This window comes from Paramisgurnus dabryanus, chromosome 8 (genome assembly GCF_030506205.2).
Source record: "Paramisgurnus dabryanus chromosome 8, PD_genome_1.1, whole genome shotgun sequence".
Lineage (NCBI taxonomy): Eukaryota > Metazoa > Chordata > Actinopteri > Cypriniformes > Cobitidae > Paramisgurnus > Paramisgurnus dabryanus.
Genome location: NC_133344.1, coordinates 10,481,226 through 10,503,760, shown reverse-complemented (window position 1 = coordinate 10,503,760; position 22,535 = coordinate 10,481,226). Strand labels below are relative to the sequence as shown.

The 22,535-nt window shown below is 36.4% G+C and overlaps 2 protein-coding genes across 4 annotated transcripts; one reads left to right on the top strand and one right to left on the bottom strand.

The window, feature by feature from the left end:
• The first annotated feature begins 1,523 nt into the window (after nt 1-1,523).
• On the top strand, nt 1,524-21,269 carry LOC135771805 (NLR family CARD domain-containing protein 3-like). Of its 2 annotated transcripts, XM_065282169.1 has the most exons (10): nt 1,524-1,674; nt 1,949-2,033; nt 2,184-2,267; nt 3,116-4,840; nt 4,930-5,103; nt 5,667-5,840; nt 6,151-6,324; nt 19,617-19,790; nt 20,684-20,857; nt 21,099-21,269. In XM_065282169.1, exons 1-10 carry the CDS (start codon nt 1,617-1,619, stop codon nt 21,178-21,180), a joined length of 2,904 nt encoding a protein of 967 aa, XP_065138241.1. In that variant the 5' UTR covers nt 1,524-1,616; the 3' UTR covers nt 21,181-21,269. The 2 variants fall into 2 exon arrangements, 1 of the variants encoding a protein (XP_065138241.1); XR_010543060.2 differs by lacking the exons at nt 19,617-19,790; nt 20,684-20,857; nt 21,099-21,269 and adding exons at nt 6,910-6,972; nt 7,278-7,403 and having other exon boundaries at nt 6,151-6,819.
• Nucleotides 7,326-16,985, bottom strand: LOC135771821 (uncharacterized). Of its 2 annotated transcripts, none has more exons than XM_065282198.2 (11): nt 16,726-16,985; nt 14,618-14,783; nt 14,286-14,517; nt 13,926-14,199; nt 11,514-11,685; nt 9,404-9,480; nt 9,137-9,317; nt 8,242-8,490; nt 7,986-8,157; nt 7,782-7,903; nt 7,326-7,672 (listed from the first exon to the last, which is right to left on the bottom strand). In XM_065282198.2, the coding sequence occupies exons 1-11, from the start codon at nt 16,756-16,758 to the stop codon at nt 7,326-7,328; spliced, it is 2,025 nt and encodes a 674-aa protein (XP_065138270.1). In that variant the 5' UTR covers nt 16,759-16,985. The 2 variants fall into 2 exon arrangements, with proteins under 2 accessions (XP_065138270.1, XP_065138269.1); XM_065282197.2 differs by lacking the exon at nt 16,726-16,985 and adding an exon at nt 15,254-15,568.
• Nucleotides 21,270-22,535: the final 1,266 nt, after the last annotated feature.

The following is a 22,535-nucleotide window of genomic DNA, read 5'->3' as shown; positions in this document are numbered from 1 at the left end:
TTATTCACAGAGGTCATCCGGGCCTTGATGCAACCAAACGCAGAGCAAGGGGCATTGTGTTCTGGCCTTCTTTAACCAAGGACGTTGAAAAGGAGGTACTATCATGCTCCATCTGTAACAGTATGAAACCACATCAACAAAAAGAGCCGCTACACTTACATCACATCCCAGATCTCCCATGGTCCAGTGTGGCTACGGATATGTTTGAGTGGAATGGTCAACACTATCTTGTACTAGTTGACTCGTATTCGGGATGGTTCGAAATTGATCTGCTTCGTGACCTGTCCTCCAGTACAGTAATCAGAAAACTCAAAAGGCATTTCTCTGTTCACGGGAGTCCGCACAAAGTCTTTTCAGACAACGGTACCCAGTTTACAAGCCAACAGTTCAAAGACTTTGCTGCTACTTGGGATTTTACACATACCACCAGTAGTCCTGAATATCCACAAGCTAACGGGCTAGCTGAAAGGGCAGTGCGGAGTGCAAAACAGCTAATGGAGAAATCCAAGAGGGATAGCTCTGATGTGTTTCTAAACTTGCTCAACCTCAGAAATGTTCCACGTGATCAAACACTGGGTTCACCAGCAGAGAGATTAATGTCGAGGCAGACACGCACATCTCTGCCAATTAGCAAGTCCATTCTGGTCCCAGCCTCAAAAAATAACGTTGCTGTCAAGAATCAAATCTCAAAAAAGAGACATTGTCAAAAGACATACTATGACAAGTCCAGCAGACCTCTCCGACCAATCTCACAAGGAGAGGTAGTGAGACTCGCAACATCCAAAGGCCATGACCGAATCGGACTCGTCAAACAACTCTGTGATGAACCTCGATCGTACCTTGTGGAAGTTGAAGGAAGATTATATAGACGGAACAGGAAACATATCCTTCCTGTCGTTGAGCCACCGCCACAAAAGTTAGACCACAGTGACATGTCGTTTCCTTTTATTCAGACCCCATCTGCTAAATCTAAGCACAAATTCCCCACTCCAAGTGAGGTCAAGGAACAATGTACCCCACAAGGAATCGAGAAGCCGTCACTGAATGAACATTCAGCAAAAGTTCTTTCTACAGCTCCGTATGTTACCAGAGCAGGTCGCATTTGCAAACCAAACCCAAAATACCTGGAATGAAAGCAGTATGTAGAGACTGAAAAGAAAGTTCTATAATTCAGTAACAAAATGTTCAATTTATAAATGTTGATATGATGTTGAAATGTGAGTAACAAATGTTGTGTTAATTGCTCTTTTCTTCATATGAAACAACAAAACCTTTTGAGTTAACTTTAATATAAGAGAATGTTCTTTAAGCCATAACTGCCAAAGTTTAAGAAGGAGGATGTAGAACATAGCAGTGTTCTGTAGCTTTAAATCTGAGCAGACTAAGATCCTAAAGCTGTTTTATACGCATGCGCAGGTTGGCGCTGCAGTGTTGAAGTTGGTATATTGTATATGAAACTCCTGCATGTCTCTAAGTAAAGATACTGTTGTTAAAAAGGATTTTGCCTTGCCACTCGTCATTCGACACCATGGTTGCTTTATTTTACTGTTTAATTCTGTTTTAATCTCTAAATGTAAGTTAGAAGAAAAACGATTAGATATTAATCATTATACGCGATGAACAGCGGTCTTTTTAGCGTAACCGGAAGTGATGGAAACAGTTTAACAGAATCAGGTAAAATGTTTACTTCATATAAAGTCTTTGCAGATTACTCTTAAACATAAATAACTTAGCTCATTCACAATGCATTTGCCATTATTTGTCTGTATTTAACTACATCACCTATATACACGTAGTTATATTTAAACAGTGTCCTATGAAATGTATTTGAGTCAGACTAGAGAGACACATTTGTGAAAAAGTTAAAAGTGTGAATGAAAAGATCGCATATCATTTGAAATCGATAAATAAACGTTTTTTAAATTCACATGTTTGTTGTGTGTTATAGCATCAGAGGAGATCAGAGCCTGTGTGTCTGTGAAGAGTGGATCAATGGATCCACCAATAGAAATGAAGAGATGGCCTGACCAAAAGTGACGTAACATTCATAGAAGTTATATAATTATAATTAGACATTTTATATTGGGGTGTGTTTTGTTAAAATAATGTGAATTATTTTTAGGAATTTTATCTTCACCATCAGTTTAGTTTACATCTCAGAAATGTATTTGATTCTTTTCCAGATCGGTTGTAACCGAACCTGTTTGTAAAAAGATGAAGATTGAGCAGTCTGTGAATCAACCACAATATTTGTGTTCTCAATTCAGGTAAACTGTAGACTCAATAATCTAATTTGCTCTATCCATCTTATTTTCAAATGCAGAATTGAGTGAATATTGTGTGAGGTGTCTGTTTCCCTAGCCATCCGGTAGAAAACAATGTCGTAGAAGCATACACAAAACATTATTAAAAACAGTAATGGTGAAAATTTCCTATACCCAGCATAAATTAAGAATTGGCCTGATACATCATGCTCGGAGTCTTTGCGCAACTACAAAAGCACAGAGACCTACCTGTACAGTTGGAAAGTTAGTCAAGTGTTTGTACATAAAAATACCAAAAGTTTGTGTTTTACCTTTATCATGCGTGTGTGTAAAATGTTCCAACTGGAATGAATTTTTATAAATAGTATTTTTTAATTGTCTGTTATAATGTTTGAGTTTCTATGTTAAGTGTGACAAATCAAGCTTTTCTGAATGTGGCACTTCCTTTTGACAGCAGCAGTTTCTTTCTCTTTTTTCTTGAACAAACCCTAATAAACTTATATAAACTAATTACATTTATTCAGTATTTTTTTTTTTTTCGTTTTATGCAAAATATTATTATATCACTTCTTACGCACTAGAGGGAGACATGGACAGGTAATTTAGCAAATTATTCTCATTTAAAACATAACAAAAGTACATGCAACACATTAAGAACTATTATAAACATTAACTAATAAGCAGTTTTAGTCATATATATATTCTGAACTGTAAGCACATTTTGTAATTATATATATATAAATATATATATATATATAATTAGGATAATAAATCAGCTCAATCAGCATAATATTAGTAGTTTAGGTGGATACTTTACATGTACTTCTCAATCTTCTGCTTTCATTCCACAGCCATGACTCTAAACTTAATGTCCTGAACACATTTAAATCAAATCTGAGAGAGAAGTTTCAGTGTTTGTATCCAGGAACATCAAAGCCGAGAAACCCAACACTATTGAATGAGATCTACACAGAGCTCAACATCACAGAGTGTGAAAGTGGAGAGGCAGAGGAGACACCAATCAAATGTAATGACATCTTTAAACCTTTACCTGAACAAGACAAACACATCAGAAGTGTGCTGACAAAGGGAGTCGCTGGCATTGGAAAAACAGTCTCTGTACAGAAGTTCATTCTGGACTGGGCTGAAGAGAAAGAGAATCAGGACGTCCACCTCATATTTCCACTTCCTTTCAGAGAGATCAATTTGATGAAGGACAAAACACTCAGTCTTTTAGATCTTCTTCATCTTTTCTTCCCAGAGACAAAAGAAATGGAAATCTTCAGTGATAAATATAAAGTGTTGTTCATCTTTGATGGTTTGGATGAGTGTCGTCTGTCTCTGGATTTTCACAGCAGTGTGAGTTTGTGTGATGTAAATGAATCAACCTCAGTGGACGTGATGCTGACAAACCTCATCAAGGGGAATCTGTTTCCCTCTGCTCTCATCTGGATCACCTCCAGACCAGCAGCAGCTGATCTCATCCCCTCTGTGTGTGTTGATCGAGTCACAGAGGTACGAGGCTTCAGTGATCCACAGAAGGAGGAATACTTCAGGAAGAGAATCAGTGATAAGAGTCTGTCTGATCAAATCATCTCACACCTGAAGTCATCCAGGAGTCTCTACATCATGTGTCACATCCCAGTGGTCTGCTGGATTTCAGTCACTGTTCTAGAGAGAATATTGAGGGAAGCAGAGAGTCAAGAGATCCCCAAGAATCTCACACAAATGTACACACACTTCCTGATCATTCAGACAAACATCAAACAACAGAAGGACTGTGACGACAAAGTAAATGATGAATACTTGATCTTCAAACTGTGTAAACTGGCTTATGAGCAGCTTGTGAAAGGCAATCTGATCTTCTATGATGAAGACTTGTTAGAGTGTGGCATTGATGTATCAGAAGCATCAGTGTACTCAGGATTGTGTACTCAGATCTTCAGAGAGGAGTTTGGTTTGTGTCAGAGGAAAGTTTACAGCTTTGTTCATCTGAGCATTCAGGAACATCTAGCAGCTCTACATGTGCACCTCGCCTTTATGAACAACAACCTAAATGTGTTTGAACAAATTCAACCGATTCAAACACATCAGCTTTCAATACATGATTTGTATCGGAGAGCTACAGATGAGGCTCTACAGAGTAAAAATGGACATCTGGATCTTTTCCTTCGTTTTCTTCTGGGTTTGTCGGTGGAGTCCAATCAGAATCTCATACAAGGTTTGATGATACAGACAGGACGAAGCTGTCATAGCAATGTGAAAACAATGGGTTACATCAAATGGAAGATCAGGAAGAATCCATCTCCAGAGAAATCTATCAATCTGTTTCACTGTCTAAATGAACTGGGTGATTATTTTCTAGTGAAGGAAATCCAAAATTATCTGAAGTATAGGATATTACGTGATGCCAAAATCTCTTCATCTCAGTGGTCAGCTTTAGTTTTTGTCATGCTGACTTCAGGACGCGAGCTAAGCGAGTTTAACATGAATCGTATTGTTAAACAAAACAATTCTGCAATGCTGAAAGTTTTTCAGAAGCTGCTGCCTGTGATGTGTGAATTCACATCAATTCTGTAAGTATGAAGAATCACTTAACTCTTAAAACATTATTAATGGTGTTGTTACAAACCAATGTGATTTTTATTTATTTATTTCTCTACAGGTTAAGTTCTTGTAATATCACAGCTGACAGTTGTGTTGCTCTTACTTCGGCTCTGAGGTCAAACCCATCACAACTAAGGGAACTGAATCTGTCTCAGAATAATCTAGGAGATTCAGGAGTGAAGCTGATCTCTGCCGTACTGGAGAATCCTCAATGTAAACTGCAGAAACTGATGTAAGATGCCATGATGTTATGCAAGGAATAATTGACTAAGGGATGTTAAATTATTTGAAAATAATGCTATTTTAATTTATTCAAAGGATTGGAATCAATTATTCTGCTCATACCACGGTACCAACATTGCTCTGGTGGTTATTTTAAGACTTTTGGCAGGTTAGGTGTGCGTTCATCGAAACATAATGCATACCCGTGGAACATTTCTCAACCAATCAGAATAAAGCATTCAACAGCCCTGTGATATAAGTAATCAAATTTATTTATTAAGTGTGATTGATTGATCTTCATATAATCTGATCCTTAATAAGATGATACTGCAGTTCTCATAATGACGACAGACGAGACTCTAACATCACTTTTAACATCTGTTTACATTAAACACACTCAATTTCAACACAGTCAGGACTTTATAAAGATAAACTTAAAAAAAATTTAATTATAAAAGTTTTGTATGAATCTTTCTATAATGTCCTATAACATTAAGTCTTGTAACTTTTTCTGATAGTGACTTGAGTTTTGTAATGATCTTGGTCTGATCTCTGTGTCATTTTTCTCTACAGGTTGTGGAGTTGTAATATCACAGAAGAAGGTTGTGTGGCTCTGACTTCAGCTCTGACATCAAACCCATCACACCTGAGAGAACTGAATCTGTCTAGTAATAATCTTGGAGATTCAGGAATGGAGCATCTCTCTGCTGTACTGGAGAATCCTGACTGTAAACTGGAGAATCTCTGGTAAGATCTTTCACACATGATGTGATTCTCAGAGTGAATTGTTTGCGTCCCAATCGACTTAACAAACGATTGTTTCTACTTTTGAGAGACTGATTTACTTCCTGTTTTCTTTAAAACAATCACATCCTAATAATGAAAATCATGGCTGGGCACAGATTGATAAAAGTCTTGTGCAAGTGCAAGCCTGTGAGGGGATGGACAAATCGTGCTGAGTGTGCCCATCACATCTAACAACTAACAAAAGGAAATTCATGTTGACCTGATGTGTTGTGATCTGAAAGACTAAAGTGTGTGTCATTGTTATCTACAGGTTAAGAAGTTGTAATATCACAGATGAAGGTTGTGTTGCTCTGTCTTCAGCCTTGACATCAAACCCTTCACACTTGAGAGGACTGATTCTGACTCAAAATAAATTTGGAGATTTAGGAGTGAAGCTGTTGTCTGCTGCACTGGAGAATCCGCAGTGTAAACTGCAGATACTCAAGTAAGATAATTTTTCTGTAGTCACAGATAATGTGGTTCTCAAAGACTTTGTAACTATCTATCAAAGATACATTTGACAAACAAACATCCAGTTATAAACTATGAATGCCTTTACTTGGTTTTAAGAGCAAATTTTTTTTTTCCCAAGGTACATATACGCAATTAAAACTTCAATGAATGCATTCTTATTTTTATAATTCGCCTAAGTCTATGAAAATGCTCAGATTTTGCTCCCGTCTCTATAAAACCCACCTCCTCAAATGTCCAGCGTACTCGGATTGGTCAGATGGCCTAATCTAATGTTATAGGTCATTTGTGTTCAGTATGTGTTGTAAAGGTTACGCCCCAGAGCAATCACACGCATGAATGTAAACAGCGATATGTCTCTAGAAACGATGGCGTCAGTATTGCCTTACCAGTTTGATCCCAATCCAGAGAAGACAACTGTTACCGAAACACCTCCGCATGCAAGGCTTTTGCAAGACATTTCACAATGGTAATTTTTTATTCCCTCAGCCATCTAACAATAAAGATAGTAATTATAACTTTGTCCATCAATAAACACATTTGTATTTAACTTCTTTAGATGCTTGTGACAACTGTACCGGAATGCCAAGCGAAGCGGAAACCGTGTGTTGCTAAGAAAAAGGTAATTTAAATTATAATAATGTAGTACATTACTCACCAAACTATACGGAAACACTAAATGTAGTACATAGAAAAGGTTCATTGAAATTATAAAAAAAATCATATTTATTTCCTAAACTTTTATGAAAGACTATTATTATTGTAACAATGTACCCAAAAGAACAAAAGATGTCACTTGTAATAAACATAAATAACTCTTTAATGCTATTACAAATGTAAATTGAAATGTTGAATAATATACAAACAACCATACTTTTTTTTCCCTCCACACAATATGGTTGATATTGTCCAATTCACTGCTTACAGATTACATGGCGTATCAAAGCCCCAACACCAGCTGACATGTCAGAGTTGTCATCCCGTTGCGTATTGTTCTCCGGATATACTAGGAGTTTCCTGATCAAGCTGGTCATCATGTTGGTAATCAGGCGAGTCATCACGTTGGTAATCAGGCGGTTCATCACATTGGTAATCAGGCTGGTCATCATCACGTTGGTAAGCAGGCTGGTCATCACGTTGGCTTCCGACCACCACTTCAACGAAGGGCGAGATATCGTGTTCAGTCACCTCCTCCTTCACAGGTCTTTCAATCCGTGATGCCAGGTCCATTGGAATCGGGATTTCGTTAAGCTGTTCTAAATATGGTACTGGGTCCTCGGATATCTCATCAAGCACAAGACTGATCAGGTCATCCACATAACCTGTAAAAAAAATTGCAGACAATAACTTTTCTTTTGCCAATTTACCTGCTCTGTACATTTTAAGCATGTCTGTAATTATTTGTATTTATAAAATAAAATTACTGCTTACGGTATGTCGGTTCTGTTTTTGTTGGCCTTTCAGTGGATTCCCCGCTCCTAGCCTTTCCTGCAGATGTTACCGATTGCTCACAGTCTGCATTTTCATTGTAATGCATGGTAGCAAGGTACAATCTGTAAAAAGATAAGCAAGCTATAAATGTATTGTAAATGTTACTACTACTTTATCTTACGAATTAATTCAATACTTTAATACCTGCACAGCATTCTAAGAAATGGGAAAATCACATTCTTTGGCGCAAATCTGAGAATTAGGCTTTGGAGGGGCTCCATGAATGATGTTTGGTGGTGATGGCTCAGCTTAGCGACATCCCTGAGGACTCTCTCGTTGACTAAGATTTTTTCAACTTGACGTAGAACCATTGAGTCTAGGGTGACAATAAAATATCTAAAAACATGGAGTAAAAACACATATCATAACCTGATATGTAATAGGGAATTGGTGAACTTACCTGATTGTAACCATTTCTTTGAATCTTTAGACTCTTGGTCTGCATGTTCACATTTGGGAAAAATAGGGTCATCGTGGACATGAACATTTTGAAGGTGGTTTATCAGGGAGGTCCACTTTGCCACCTTCTCGGGTCCAGATGAAGAAGATGTTGCACTCCAATAAATGTGATCTTTAATACTGCGCATCCATTTCTTTAAAACCCCGCAGTCCTTTTTTTGTGCCAGAAGGTGTAGTTTCTTAGACAAAACTGATAAGAAAGTCATTATGCAAATGATAACCATGTCAACCTTTTAAAAAGTATAATTGTGTCAGAAACTAGTGTTGCAACAAACGATTGTTTTCATAACGATTAATCGTTAAATAGTCACCCGATTAATCAGATAAAAAACTATATATTTACTCAATTAGATTCACTTATTAAAGTTAAATAAGGCAGTAAATTAGGGTATCTCATGTAGAAGTGTACTTTTAAAAGTGCAAAAGCCACACACTACTACAGAGTTTTACTACATTAATATTTTTGATAATTTATGCCTTAAATAAAATAAATATAAATAGGCAAAACAAGTCGAGTCTTCAGGGATGTGCTGGTGAGAAAATTTTGCCACAGATTAATAAACTTATTTTAATCTTTAACATTAGACCTTGATGAGAATTAACATCATTCATTATTAACAAAAATAAATAAGCCATCATGATATGAAATTGACATACATGCATTGGATTTGTATGAAGAAACATGACTTTAATTATAAGCGCACAGCTCACGCTGTATGAAGCGAATGCATGTCCGCGCTGTCCGACCGTGGTGTGGGAAGCATGTGACGTTCATAAATTTAAATACCGATTAGTTGTTGCAGCCCTATTTGAAACACATACAAATTTATATTTACCTTTTTCAAAATTCCACACATCATAGTACTGTGTAATACTGCGCTCTCTCAAATACGTTTGGATTTGTGGATGTCGATCGGTCACAATGTAATCCACCGCTAAACCATTTGCTTCCAAAACATCTAGGGAACGCTTTAGGCCCTCCTTCTTCATGTAATAGCTTCCTTGAACTTCATTGCTCTAAGTATGGACATACAAATTTTCAACGATATAAAATAAAGAACCTTCATCTTTAGATAATGTTTTTACAAGAATATATAACACACCTGAACAAGCTGAAGGTCGATAATGGTGTTAGTGTCCAGGTTGAGTAGCACGTAGCTACCATACCTTGCTGTGGGTCCTATAGAAAAATAACAAATATGGGAACATTCAAATACATACGTAGCATGCTTGAAACCTCATGATTGAGGCAGTTCATTAAAGGAAAACACCACCGTTTATAATATTTTACTATGTTCTTAACTCAACTTAGCCGAATTAATACATACCCATCTTTTTCAATGCGTCACTTAATCTTTGCACAGTGCATTGTGAATGTGTTAGCATTTAGCCTAGCCCCATTCATTCCTTAGGATCCAAACAGGGATGAAATTTGGAAGCCACCAAACTCTTACATGTTTTCCCCATTTAAAGACTGTTACATGAGTAGGTACACGAGTAAGTATGGTGGCACAAAATAAAACGCAATTTTTTTTAAGCAGATAAAATATAAAATACTGCGCCAGAGGTCGAAGTGCTGCAAACTAAGGCCATGTTTACATTAGAGCATTTGCGTTTTAAAACGGCATTTTAAAATGAAAACGATCCTCGTTTATACTGGCATTTTAAAAAGAATCTTCATCCACACTATACACCACCATAAACCCATGAAACATGACCAATCATGTAACTGGGCATGCGCATAAAAGTGTAAAATAACTTATTACTCTAATAATAGCTTACCTTTGCGCGTTTACGCAGCCTAGGGGTGTGCGATATTGACAAAAAGTCATACCTGGGTCCTTTGCTGGCAACTATAACAGACACTATTTTTGAACCTATAAAAATGTGTTTGGGAAAGTCTTATACTGCTCTATCTACCCCCTACAACATATTAATATGATTAATAGGTTAATTTTGATTTTATAACTAAACATAAAGGTCTTTATGATTTAAAAAGAAAGCATTCAAGTGAACAGTACTAAACAGTAGCGAACTTGAAGCAAAAATAAATTTTAGCAAATGCAAACTTCAATCAAACATAGTAAGAGGTGAAGTATTGCTTTAGTCTACCAGAAATGCTTATTGCATTAATTTTTAAAAGTGTGCGAGGTCCGTGCACGTCCTCCGCTAGCAACACAGAATAGCTAAAAGCGCAAGCGCCTAAACGAGCATTATATATTAATGACGTTGAGTTTATTGTTTTTATTAATTTATATTCACAAAACTTATCAACAAAACATCGATTAAAATTAAGAGACAAATTATCTGAAACGAAATTCATTTTAAAGTAGCAAACAAAACTTAAATTAAACTCAAAAATAATGTCTGACCCATTACAATTCTCCCTTCATATTGGCCTTTACAACGCCTATATGGCGTTTAAAATTACAGTCTATCTTTCGTAAGCTAACTAAATTTAAACAAAACAAACACATTAAACCCAACAATACTCAAACATTAATATAAAACAGACATCATCTATAAGGATACATGTTAAAACAATCCGATATAGCGTTTATAATAGCTGGTTGGTAGATGTTTACTATTTTTGGCAAAACCTCCGTTGCAAACCAACATTTACATGAATAAAATAATTTTTACTTTGAAAATGATGCGTTGTCAGGTTAACATCAGCTGTTCGTTTACATAAGACTCCGTCTACGTTCATTTACACTCAGAGCAATGTCTGAGTTCTCAAACTAAAACAGGGTCTTCAGCGTTTGCGAACGAATCCGTTTATGAGGGTCGAAAACGGTGATGTAGTGTAGATGAAAGGCGTAAACGTAGCAAAAGTAATGCGTTTTAAAGGATAAACGCATTAATGTAAACATAGCCTAAGTGCTCTTCTGCCATGCAATATAGTTCTCATTTTTATCTGCTTAAAAAAAATTACATTTTCTTTTGTGCCACCATACTTACTCGTGTAACTACTCATGTAAGAGTCTTTAAATAGGCAAAACATGGAAGTGTTTGGTGGCTTCTAAATTCATCCATGTTTGGATCCTAAGGAATGAATGGGCTAGGCTAAATGCTAACACATTCACAAAACGCTGTTCAAAGATGAAGTGCACATATTGAAAAAAAAGATATGTATTAATTCGTCTAAGTTGAGGTAAGAACGTAGTAATACATTGAAAAACGGTGGTGTTTTCCTTTAAATTCCAGCCTTACCGTCTCCTATCATATCTCCAGCAACTGCAATTTTATCTTTTCTCTGCAACTCCATAAGCATATCCGCCTGGTCGGTTTTCCACTTGTGGACTATGGCTGGTTCCAAGAAATTCCTTGTATGTTTCTTGAATGTGTCATTTTGGAAAACCTGGAGATGCATGGCCTGGAAAACCTACAAATAAGAAAATATTACATAAGTAAAACACACATACACAATACCATACATATACATGTGTGTCTGTGTGTATGTTTACCTATATAATAGGGCTGGGCAAAAAATTTTTTTTCGATTAATCGTTTTTTTACGTGGTTGATTCAAAATCGATTCTCAAGAGCAGAGATTTCCTTTCATATTTATTTCCGCAAACATTGAATGTAAGATTAACGTTAATCTAATTACTAGTCTTCTGTCACCCTCTTTTTTGCCTTGCGCGATGTTACCAAGTAGCGAGATGCGAGCGAGTTGAATTCGAGAATTTAGTATAAAATCTGACCTGAGAACCGGAATCGAAAATTGAATCAAATCGATAGCTTGTGAATAGGGGTGGCACGGTTCACAAAACCCTCGGTTCGGTTCGTATCACGGTTCTATGGTCACGGTTCTGTACGGTTCTTGTTGTTATTTTTTCTTTAAATTTTTAACACTCCAGAAATGTATTATCTTATTAATGTATTAATTATCCATAATTTAGGATACAGTATTAAAAAAAAAGTTATATCATGTAATCATGCACAAACTGAATTTGACTTTAAGCACATTATTGGGACCATCTCTGAGGAAAGCCAGATGAGGTTTTGATACAGCAAGAGGAAAGACATTGATGATTTCAACATGATTTTCATTTATTTGGCAAAAAAGAGAATGTGTATTGCCATCTACATAAACTTAATGTGCATTTTTAGCACACAAAGATAACTTGCATTTATTAAAATGCCAACTTCAGTGTAGCTCTTAGGTTTATCACTGAGAGGCTGCTTAAATACTGAGAGTTTATGTGGACGAGAGAGAAACATAACGTTTACACCTGTAATATTAAAATCTCTTTAAGTCTCTTTTGTCCACTTTTGACCACTTCTGTCCTGATTACTTTGAGGGGAAATTTCTGAAATAAGATGGCGCAACTTTCACACGCTAGCAAAATGAAACTACGCGGAAATCAGCCGCTTTAATTTAAAGGTATAGCGGAAGATTTTCGTTTTCCGGGTGGATCACCACTGTTATTGGTCATCCCAGATGTCAATCATTCTGATTATATGTTGACGTATAACCGTCGCACGTGCTCGCCTCTACGTTCGCTTTCTGCACATGCGCACTTTCACGTGTATGTGTGTTGTGCTACGGTTTCAACCATTCATTGAAGGTCGCGTTCTCACTGTGTTTTTTTCAAAATGTCTGAGGGTCGCAAGAGAAAAAGTCTCTACGAATTGTATGACAAGAAGAGAAAGGACTATAAATAAAGAAACAAGACCAGATGTTTATGGGAGACTATTTCACACGCTGGCGTGAGCTAAAAGGACAGGTTGGGCTTCCCACGCGAAGTTTCTACTGGAAAGGTACATTTTGTCATGCTATTTGGAGAAATCCATTTAAAATCACTGCTGGTAAAAGTTGATGTAAGCTATGATTTGCGATGCTAGCCCTGGCACAAGTCACGAACCGCACAGATACTGTAAACATGCCAACAGAAACTTGTAAACAGAGCGAAGAGAAGAACTGAGCTCCTGCACGCTCTCTCTCTGTCTCGTGCACGCGTTTAACAGGCGTTCCCTCTCGGGAGCATTTTTTAAAAAATATCGAGGGGCGGTTCTTTTAAATAATTCGGGAAAATCTTCCGCTATACCTTTAATCAATGAAAGGCTAAAATTAGCGCTGAATACGAAAAGACGTAAAACATTGTTGTCAGTACCTCAGATTAGATATATGGTCGGAGAGAAGGCGATCTCCTGTGGCTGTTCAAGCACATTCAACCCATAGACTGCAGTTCTATCTATTGTTTTATTTCCGCTGTCATCATAGGTAACATGAAATAAAAATATGTTTCCACACACCAAACTTATACGACGCTGGCGCATCCTCCAACTGCGGGCAGACTTCCTTTTCTCTCCCACTTGCCATTTCTACATGTAACATAACCTGCAGTACTTATACTCCAAACCAGTCACCTCTTCTTTCGCTTGAAAGGGAAACACGCTATCTGAGGTCACATACAGGGCATGAGACTACATTGCGCATGCCATGAACCGTTGAACCGTGCGGTACACAGCGCTCCGAACCGAGACAAGCGAACCGAACGGTTCAGATTTTTTTTCATGGACCGTGCCACCCCTACTTGTGAATCAAAATCGATCTGGAACATCTGAATCGATACCCAGCCATACTATATAATGTGATGGGTTTAGTCATATAAATACCTTTTCTATCTCGGCGAATGATGTGCCAGTGAAATACGTAGCAGCAGACAGAAGGAGGTTTCCCGTTGGTGTACTTCCAGCAATGGGCTGGCTATTCCACTGTTTGTTGTAATTACAATTTGGGCAAAGCTGATTGAATGACACGAAAGTACCCGCTTGCTGTTGATGAACATCACACTTACTCCGGCAAAGTGGACAGATGTCAAACAAGTCTCTGAGGCAGCTTTCAAATACAATGTATTTTCTTTCACCGCACGAGGACCTTTGCACGTGTCTAAAATATGAGTAAAATCACAAAATTTTAAATCAACGTACTTATGATTTTCAAAATTACACGCACAATAAATTTCCCAAACTTACGGTAATTCAGATTCTTCAGTAACGGACGTGTCTTCTGACTTGCATGTGAAGTCATTAGATGCACATGGTATTTCCCACTCAGTCTCTTCCTCCTTCAACTCTAGACGTGGTCTTTTCCTTGGATTAAAATCAGTGGGCTTAAAAGGCGTTGAAGAGATTGAAAATTGGAAATTTGGATATTTTGAAGGTGTTTTAGTGAAAACGTTGAGACACGAAGATCCTGCCTGGGTTCCTATTATTAAGCAGAGGGAACAACTTTGTCATCATCATTTATACATTTAATACTGGTTGTGTGATTACTAGCTAAATACCTTAATACATTTGTTACATACCTTTGCTCCTATAATGGCACTCCCTCAGTGTACCCCAGGACAATTGTGTGCTGACCGATTTCAGTTTTTCCTTGTGCTGTATGCCCACTGACACCGCAGGTATAGGATCAGTTTGGCATTCAACATCATTACTGCTGCGTACAGTGAAGAGGGGTGTGGATGTACCCTAAAAAAAAAGAGACAAATACTTAAACATGTAATATAAAGACAACAATAGAGTACAACCAAGCATCGGTAGAATCATTACAACACACATCGAGACGTTCACGTATTACTTAATACATGTCCTGTTTACTTTGTTGCAAAATCTAAGAAAGCATCAAATAAAGACGAGAGTAAATTGCATTTACTAAAGACTAATCGTGTTTTAATGAACTGACAGCTTCTTGACTTTGATTACGAAAGCAAACCTAATCGGTAATAGTTAGTGAGCATTTTAGCTGGTAGCAACGCTAACGTTTGTAAACACGTGCACCTCTAAAAAAACTATTTTTTACAATACAAATAACCCATCTTTATGATGTAACACACATGTTGGTAATTATGCTACATGGCTTACGACATACAATATCGCAACACAAAAACTTTAGCATGCTCGTAAGATAACCTACCAAAAAAAAAACAATGGATACTTACAGCTTGAAAACCAAACAAAGTAGGAACCGACCCATCTTTCAGGATGAGACGTTGTACAAATCCAGCTTCGAACTCGTTGCGGTTTACGAAGCAGTCGTTGAGAAAATGCCGAGAGCATAGAGTCAACTTCTGACTGTACTGTGCCGGAATCGTATGAAACATAAACTCTAACCACTGTTTTTTGATTTCCTCTGCCTTAGGAAGGGCATAAAGTGTTGTTTTGTTATCGCATCTGAAAAAACAGCGTCGACTCATATTTTAACCGCTTAAACGCACAACAACAGTTTGTAAACACACTCGAGGCGGTTTGAACGGTCAACCTCAGCCAGCAACTTATTCATAACACTTATTCTTCGGTTTTATTGGCGGTTGGCAATCCCGCTTAAAGGTGCATTACCGCCACCTGATGGACTGGAGCAGCAAATGTTAACGCGTTAGCCTATTATAATCTATCAATTAACCCAGTTGTTTTTACGTAAGTAATTACATAATAAATATTTATATAGGATGTTTTTCCCAATAAATGTTCTAATGCCATATTTTATTGTCCGATTAGATTTTTCTTCGTGCTTATTGGCGGTTCGCATTCTTATTCAGAGCATTACCGCCATCTGTAGGCCATGAATCAGAGACTCGAACCAAATGTCATCCTCTATATATTTAGGCTATGCATTGTTTTTGTTCTATAATAAATTAATAGATAGACACACACACACACACACACACACACACACACACACACACACACACACACACACACACACACACACACACACACGTTGTTTGCGGACGGTTTCGGTGCATGATATACGACCACGACCACACGTTAGCGATTGGCATTGGTAGATCCTCAGTGACTCTGGGCAGATCCAATAGTTTTAAACTTTAACAATGGACCCTCCTTAACGGAAGTAACGCTTTTTAATGGAGCGTGGCCAGACTCTCTGTACAAATGAAATGAATGTACGAGAGTCTGGTTGGACCAGGCTATCTTATTATATGACTCCGGGCAGAAAGAGCCGCGGAGGCAATGTTGACAAGCTTCAACTAGCACGTTTTAGGAGGGATTTATTAAACATGGATGCAGAAGTAGTTTCGTATCTGTCCGAATATGTACAGTCACTGTTTCTGCGGGCCGTGACAGTTATTTTTTGTAAATTAACTCTCGCGATTTTAACCAGGTTTTGGATATTTCCTAGACAACATATTAATTACTTTCGGGTGGTTTCGGGAATTTTGTCAAGGCTTATTCTTATTGTCTAACGTAACCTATCGCTGTGCTAACTATGATTAGCAAATGAGATTATTTTAAGAGATCATTCAAACGATGGCACACACATCTATAGCTGTATGTTTGTTTAACATTTAAGCTAAACAATAGCGCGGTTGGTGACTTTTCGCCTATAAAACAGAAACATGCTGATTTGTACTAGATAACCAACACACCAGTACATATGCATAGATTATATTACCTGATGTGAAGTGTGCACTGCAAACACAAGCATTATTTATGATCGTCTCCGTCCAGTCTGTACGCCGTATTGTATTCAACCACAATTGTCTTCTTGATTTCTGTGAAGGAATGTCTGCAGGGATCCGGTAAAACTTTAGTTTTGAACCAAAAGTGCTGTTCCTTCTATTCTGGCAGCCAAAAACACATCAAGATGATATTTTAAAGTCAAAACTAGTGATGGTCGTTTTCGAAGCACTGCTTCACGAGGCTTCGAAACACTTACGAATCTTTTGTTTCGAATCTTCTTCTTCTTCTTTTAGCTTCTTCTTCTTCTTCTTTTAGCTTATTGGCGGCTCGCATTCTTAAAAGAGCATTACCGCCATCTACTGTGGGTAATGGATCAGAGACACTATAATCCTTCCCCCAGACCATTCAGGACTCAAGCTTTCGATATTGCTGCGTGTTCCAGCTCCTCCATCTACCGTCATAGTCCAGAGATGATTAATAATAATAATATCTATATTCTATTTGTTAAATTAGTACTATTTAAGAATTTAATTAATAAACTATCCCCTTCCTCTAGATCCAGAAGCTTCTTGTTAATTGTTGTACACCTTTCTTCTTAAATTCTTCTATTAGTTTAGTCCTTTCCTCTATGTATCTATTGCATTTAATAAGCACATGTTCCACTGTTTCCCTAACTCCACACCAATCACACAGTCCTGTAGAATGTTTTCCTATTACATGCATTGTCGAATTAAGACCTGAATGGCCAAGTCTTAATCTCGATATAATACAATCTTCCTTCCTTCTCCCCCTCGAATTCTTCCTCTTCCTACAATTGGTTGTATTGAATAAAATGTCTTCCTTTTTGTTCATTATCCCAATTGCCAGTTTTTATTTATCTCTCTTTTTATTATTGACTTGAGTTCTGCTTTACTATACATTATTTCCATATCAATTCTTTCATTTGTCCTTTGTTTCGAATCAGTGGTTCGGAGCGTGTTTCAAACTGGCCCAAGTCACGTGATTTTAGCAAACGAGGCTTCATTACCTCACTGTTTCGAAACGTTTCGAAAATCCGATGGTTCACCACGAGGGGGAGTTGATCACATGACCAGTGTCTAATATGTTTCGGTGAACTCGGGTCAGTTTTATTATAAAAGTTCATAAAACATTTATCCTTCTAACTAATAACACTGCCATTTTGTCTATTTATTGTTTAAAGACAGATTTAATGACAAAAATGTGCATAATTAAAAGGGTAGTTAGTTTTAATGATTTGTTTGCCCTAAATAAAACTAAAAACACATAATACACTTTTAACTATGTCTTAATTAAGTTAAATTATTTTTTAAACATATTTTAATAAAAATCTTGCTATTATTTTGTAAAAAAAAAGTGTAAAATGTTTGGCCATATCTGCTTTACACTATTTTGACCAGCAGGGGTCGCCAGCGTGTGTGGTGTTTCGAACTTATTCGAAAAACTGAATCAATTTTCGAAGCAATTGGTTCAATTGATTCGAAGCTTCGAAAAGCTTCGTTTCTCCCATCACTAGTCAAAACCTCAAACTTTTAGCACGCCGGCTATGAGTTCCTACTTATTTTTTGCCTCCAGCTAGAGCGGTGACGTCACAGTGACGATTAAGGGTATAGACACCATCACATAAATTCTATTGGTCTCTAATGGTATTTATTGGTTCTATGTATTGGTTCATGTTTAAAAACATGTTTATTATTATATTATCATTTATTGTGTGTGTTTTTTTGCTACTTAGCTGTATTTTAGTTGAATTTAGTATGAAGTCTTAAATCAAAACAAACGAACTGCAGTTTGATTGATATTAATTGGAATGCACAATGACAAACTTTTTTTTTTAAAGTAATCTCGTTTTGAAACCAAACTTTTTATATTTATTACTAAGTCTATACTGCCATACAAATGCAAAATACTTTAACTCGCTAGAGTGTAGAACTGAGAAAAATGACTTTAAAGTTTAGACTTTTTAGTGACATCTTAGTTGTCAGATATTTTCTTCTTGATTTGTATTTTCTCGAAAAAACAACAAAATTGCCTCAAGACACTTATCCACATGATAAAGGAGGTCTTGAATGTCTCAAAAATATCAATAACTAATTTTTGACCGAAAACAAAGTTACTGCCTTTTGCCTTTGTAGGACAGTATAATTACGTGTATGTTCCACTGTTTCTCTCACTCTACACCTGTCACACATACTATTAGGATACCACCAGGGCTTGCAACTTCCATTCCCTTTATCTTACAAATAAAAAAGCAAAATGAATGTATACATTTTTTGAAGCCTTTTCTTTTTCATATGTATTTAATATATATTTTCTTCAGGAGAATCAGAGACGATTGAGACGAATTCTCTTCAAAGTATTTTTTTTTTAAGAATTGTGTAAGACAGCTTAAAACACAATACTGGTCGGTCATAGGGTGTACACCTGCACTGGTAAAATGACAATGACAAAAACCAAAGATTAAATGACAAGATGACAAATTACCCCGTTCTGTTTTTCCGTGATTTAAATAGTGCCACCGTTTTAGTAGCCCTCCCACTCGGAGAATAATGATAATGTCTGTCCACGTCAACAAGCCAAGGAAGTAAACTTTTGAGTACAATCCTTGCCTTCGTTGTAGTCAAAGAAAAAAGAAATGTTAAGTCATGAATTAGATGATGTGTGCTTTTAAAATCAGAAAATCTGCATTTTCACTAATTCGTCATTCTTCGTGTTTTTGTTCAAATTCTTATCCATAACATTGAAGTTCTTACAACTGCCACAAACCTTTCTTTTAATGTGATTATGTCAGGATTTAATGGAAATTCATGACACACTGCTCAAACGTCCCCACACTAACAGTGTTTCTATCATTGTTTTCTGCAGGTTGAGTGATTGTGATATCACAGGTGAAGGTTGTGCTGCTTTGACTTCAGCTCTGACATCAAACCCATCACACCTGAGAGAACTGAATCTGTCTTTTAATAATCTCGGAGATTCAGGAGTGAAGCTGATCTCTGATGTCCTGAAGAATCCTGACTGTAACCTAGAGCTATTGTGGTAAAATCATCTCTAATAATCATTCTCAGAGAGACATTATCCATTATAAAAGTGACTTTACTCCTAAACTATAAGATTTTGTTAATTTATAATGACCTATAAACACTGTGCCACTGCCATTGTTGAGCTTAACAACATATAAAGAATAACTTCATTATAGGGCTGCAACAACTAATATTCAATAATAGTCAATTAATTATGATTTATTCGAACAGGATTTTTTTATAGTGCCAAGCAGGGTTAAGGCATACTGAATAGCCTTTTCATTTCCTGCCTTTTTCATTTTATCTGTACGGTCTTTTATAGACTTTAATGTAAAATTTATATGAAAATGAACTTGTATGCAATTCTAAAACAGTTTTTTGGCCATTCAGATTACAGACTTGTTTAAGATAAATAGAACGAGGTGTGAAAGTTGTCCAAGCTTATTTCATCAATTGCTCTGAAATATTTAAGAAAGCATTTACATAATATACATGTACACATTTTTATTTTTTTGAAAGTGAACAAAAGAGACTAAAACAGGTGTCAGCGTGAATGTGTCTCTCTCTAGTCCACTTGTGATCTGATCCACCAAAACGCAGGTGTAAACAGCCTTAATGTGTGAGAAGTTTCACTTTATTAGCAATCATTTTCATTTATGCATTTGGCAAAGTGTCTTACAGTGCATTACAAGGTATAAAATTTTCATCAGTATGTGTGTTCCCCGAGTTTGAAGTCATGACCTTTTGCGCTGCTAATGCAATGATATATTGCTAAGATATTCAGGAGCACAAGAAACAATTTTGATTAGTGAATACACAATAAAGAACAAAAAGTGCACGGATAAATGGAAAATAAATGAAACGAAAATTCTCCCTAAAGAAATATCTGCTTTTTATTGTTCTCTACAGGTTGACTGACTGTAATATCACAGATGAAGGTTGTTTTTTTCTGACTTCTGCTCTGAGATCAAACCCATCACACCTGAGCGAATTGTATCTGATTAGAAATAGTCTGGGAGATTTAGGAGTGAAGTTAATCTGTGATGTGGCCAATGATCCAAAAAACAAACTGAAGAAACTACGGTGAGCATGAAGATGAAACATTTTTCTGTCATCGATTAATGTCAAGTTAATTACAGTAATTGTTGTTTGTTGTTAGTTAATGACACATAATTTATTAACTAATGTAAACAAATTAAGCCTGATAATATTATTTTACATTTTTTCTTTATTTTATTGAAATTAAGTTATGACATTAAGTTATATAAAAAAGCAAAGCAGAAAAAGTATGCCATTATACTGAACAGGTTGTGTATTTTAACAGCTATTCAGTGTTGGATGAATCTTCTGCTGATGATGTAACAGAGGAAGAGAAACTTGAGTCAACACAAGCAACAGAGACTTGAAGAAATCCGTGTGTGTGTGTGTGTGTGTGTGTGTGTGTGTGTGTGTGTGTGTGTGTGTGTGTGTGTGTGTGTGTGTGTGTGTGTGTGTGTGTGTGTGTGTGTGACATAACAGTAATACACATTAAAATTACATTAATTCTGCTACAGTTCTGTGTGTCATCTGTTGTTCGTGAGCCCAAATCACTTCCATAGTAGAAAAAAGAATACAATGGAAGTGAATGGGGCTCACGAACGGTTTGGTTATGAACATTCTTCAAAATATTTCCTTTGTGTTCATCAGAACAAAGAAATGTATGCTTTGTAACAACATGAGAGTGTGTACATGATGACAGAATTTTCATTTTTGGATGAACAATCATTTTAATAATATCCCTTTAATAATAGATTTAGTGTAAAATATGTGCTTTGTTTTTTGTCAGCAAAATTGATGTGTTAATTTTTTTGATTTTCAGCCTTAACTTAAAAAGACTTGAATTCTGAGACTAAAAATAAGACTTGAATTCTGATGACCGTCATGCTTGTCATGTATATATTGCTGCTTTTAATGAAAGTAAGTATAAAATACATAGGCTACTATATTGTATAGTGTATATTGATAACAATGATTAAAATGTACCCAGCTAACAATTTTTGGTTCCCAGAACGTTATCATTTGGTTCCCACAACAGATACTCTAACGTTCCCTACTGATTCCCCAGGAAAGTCAATATAAAGTTCCCTCTAGGTTCAGGGGAACGTTCCCCTTACCTTTTGCGAACGTTAGGGAAACAATGCCCTAACAGTCTGCTCACGTTGCCTCAACGTTCTGATAACGTTCCTCTAACATATTGTGATATCCCTGAATGCAAATAATCCGACTAAAATGCTTAATTAAAGTATATAACTACATAAATACCAACCTCTATATTGTGATATGCCTGAATGAAAATAATCACACTACAATTCATGTGTTAAACAGTGTTTATTGTTCAGAGAACATGAACTGGAGTTTATTTTTAATAAATAAAAAAAATACCTCAGCATCACATATTGTATTTAGATTACATTGTATTTTATAAAATATATAAATAATGACTTCAACACGATATAGATATTTATTGACAGATAAATAAACACTTTACGTTCTGGGAACGTTCTCTCTAGGTTATTATGAATATAAATGAACGTTCCCAGAACGTTCTTATTTGGTTACCAAAAACCCAAATAGTAACGTTAGGGGAACGTTCTATTTTCTTTCTGTGGCCTTTTAATTCAACAACCAGGATAGATTTACATTTTAGTGACTAATATCTTTATTTTTTTTTATAGTTGTTATTAATGATCAAATTAAAAAAATCTTTGTCTCAAGAGACTGC

Bases quoted from the DNA above. Each gene is read 5' to 3' on its own strand.
- LOC135771805 (XM_065282169.1), top strand. From the start codon at position 1,617: ATGAACAGCGGTCTTTTTAGCGTAACCGGAAGTGATGGAAACAGTTTA. The intron at 1,675-1,948 runs GTAAAATGTTTA...TGTGTGTTATAG, and splicing joins AAACAGTTTAACAGAATCAG to CATCAGAGGAGATCAGAGCC. The intron at 5,104-5,666 runs GTAAGATGCCAT...TTTTCTCTACAG, and splicing joins TGTAAACTGCAGAAACTGAT to GTTGTGGAGTTGTAATATCA.
- LOC135771821 (XM_065282197.2), bottom strand. From the start codon at position 15,508: ATGAGTCGACGCTGTTTTTTCAGATGCGATAACAAAACAACACTTTAT. The intron at 14,200-14,285 runs GTAAGTTTGGGA...CTCATATTTTAG, and splicing joins ACTGAAGAATCTGAATTACC to ACACGTGCAAAGGTCCTCGT. The intron at 8,158-8,241 runs GTAAGTTCACCA...TTGTCACCCTAG, and splicing joins AAAGAAATGGTTACAATCAG to ACTCAATGGTTCTACGTCAA.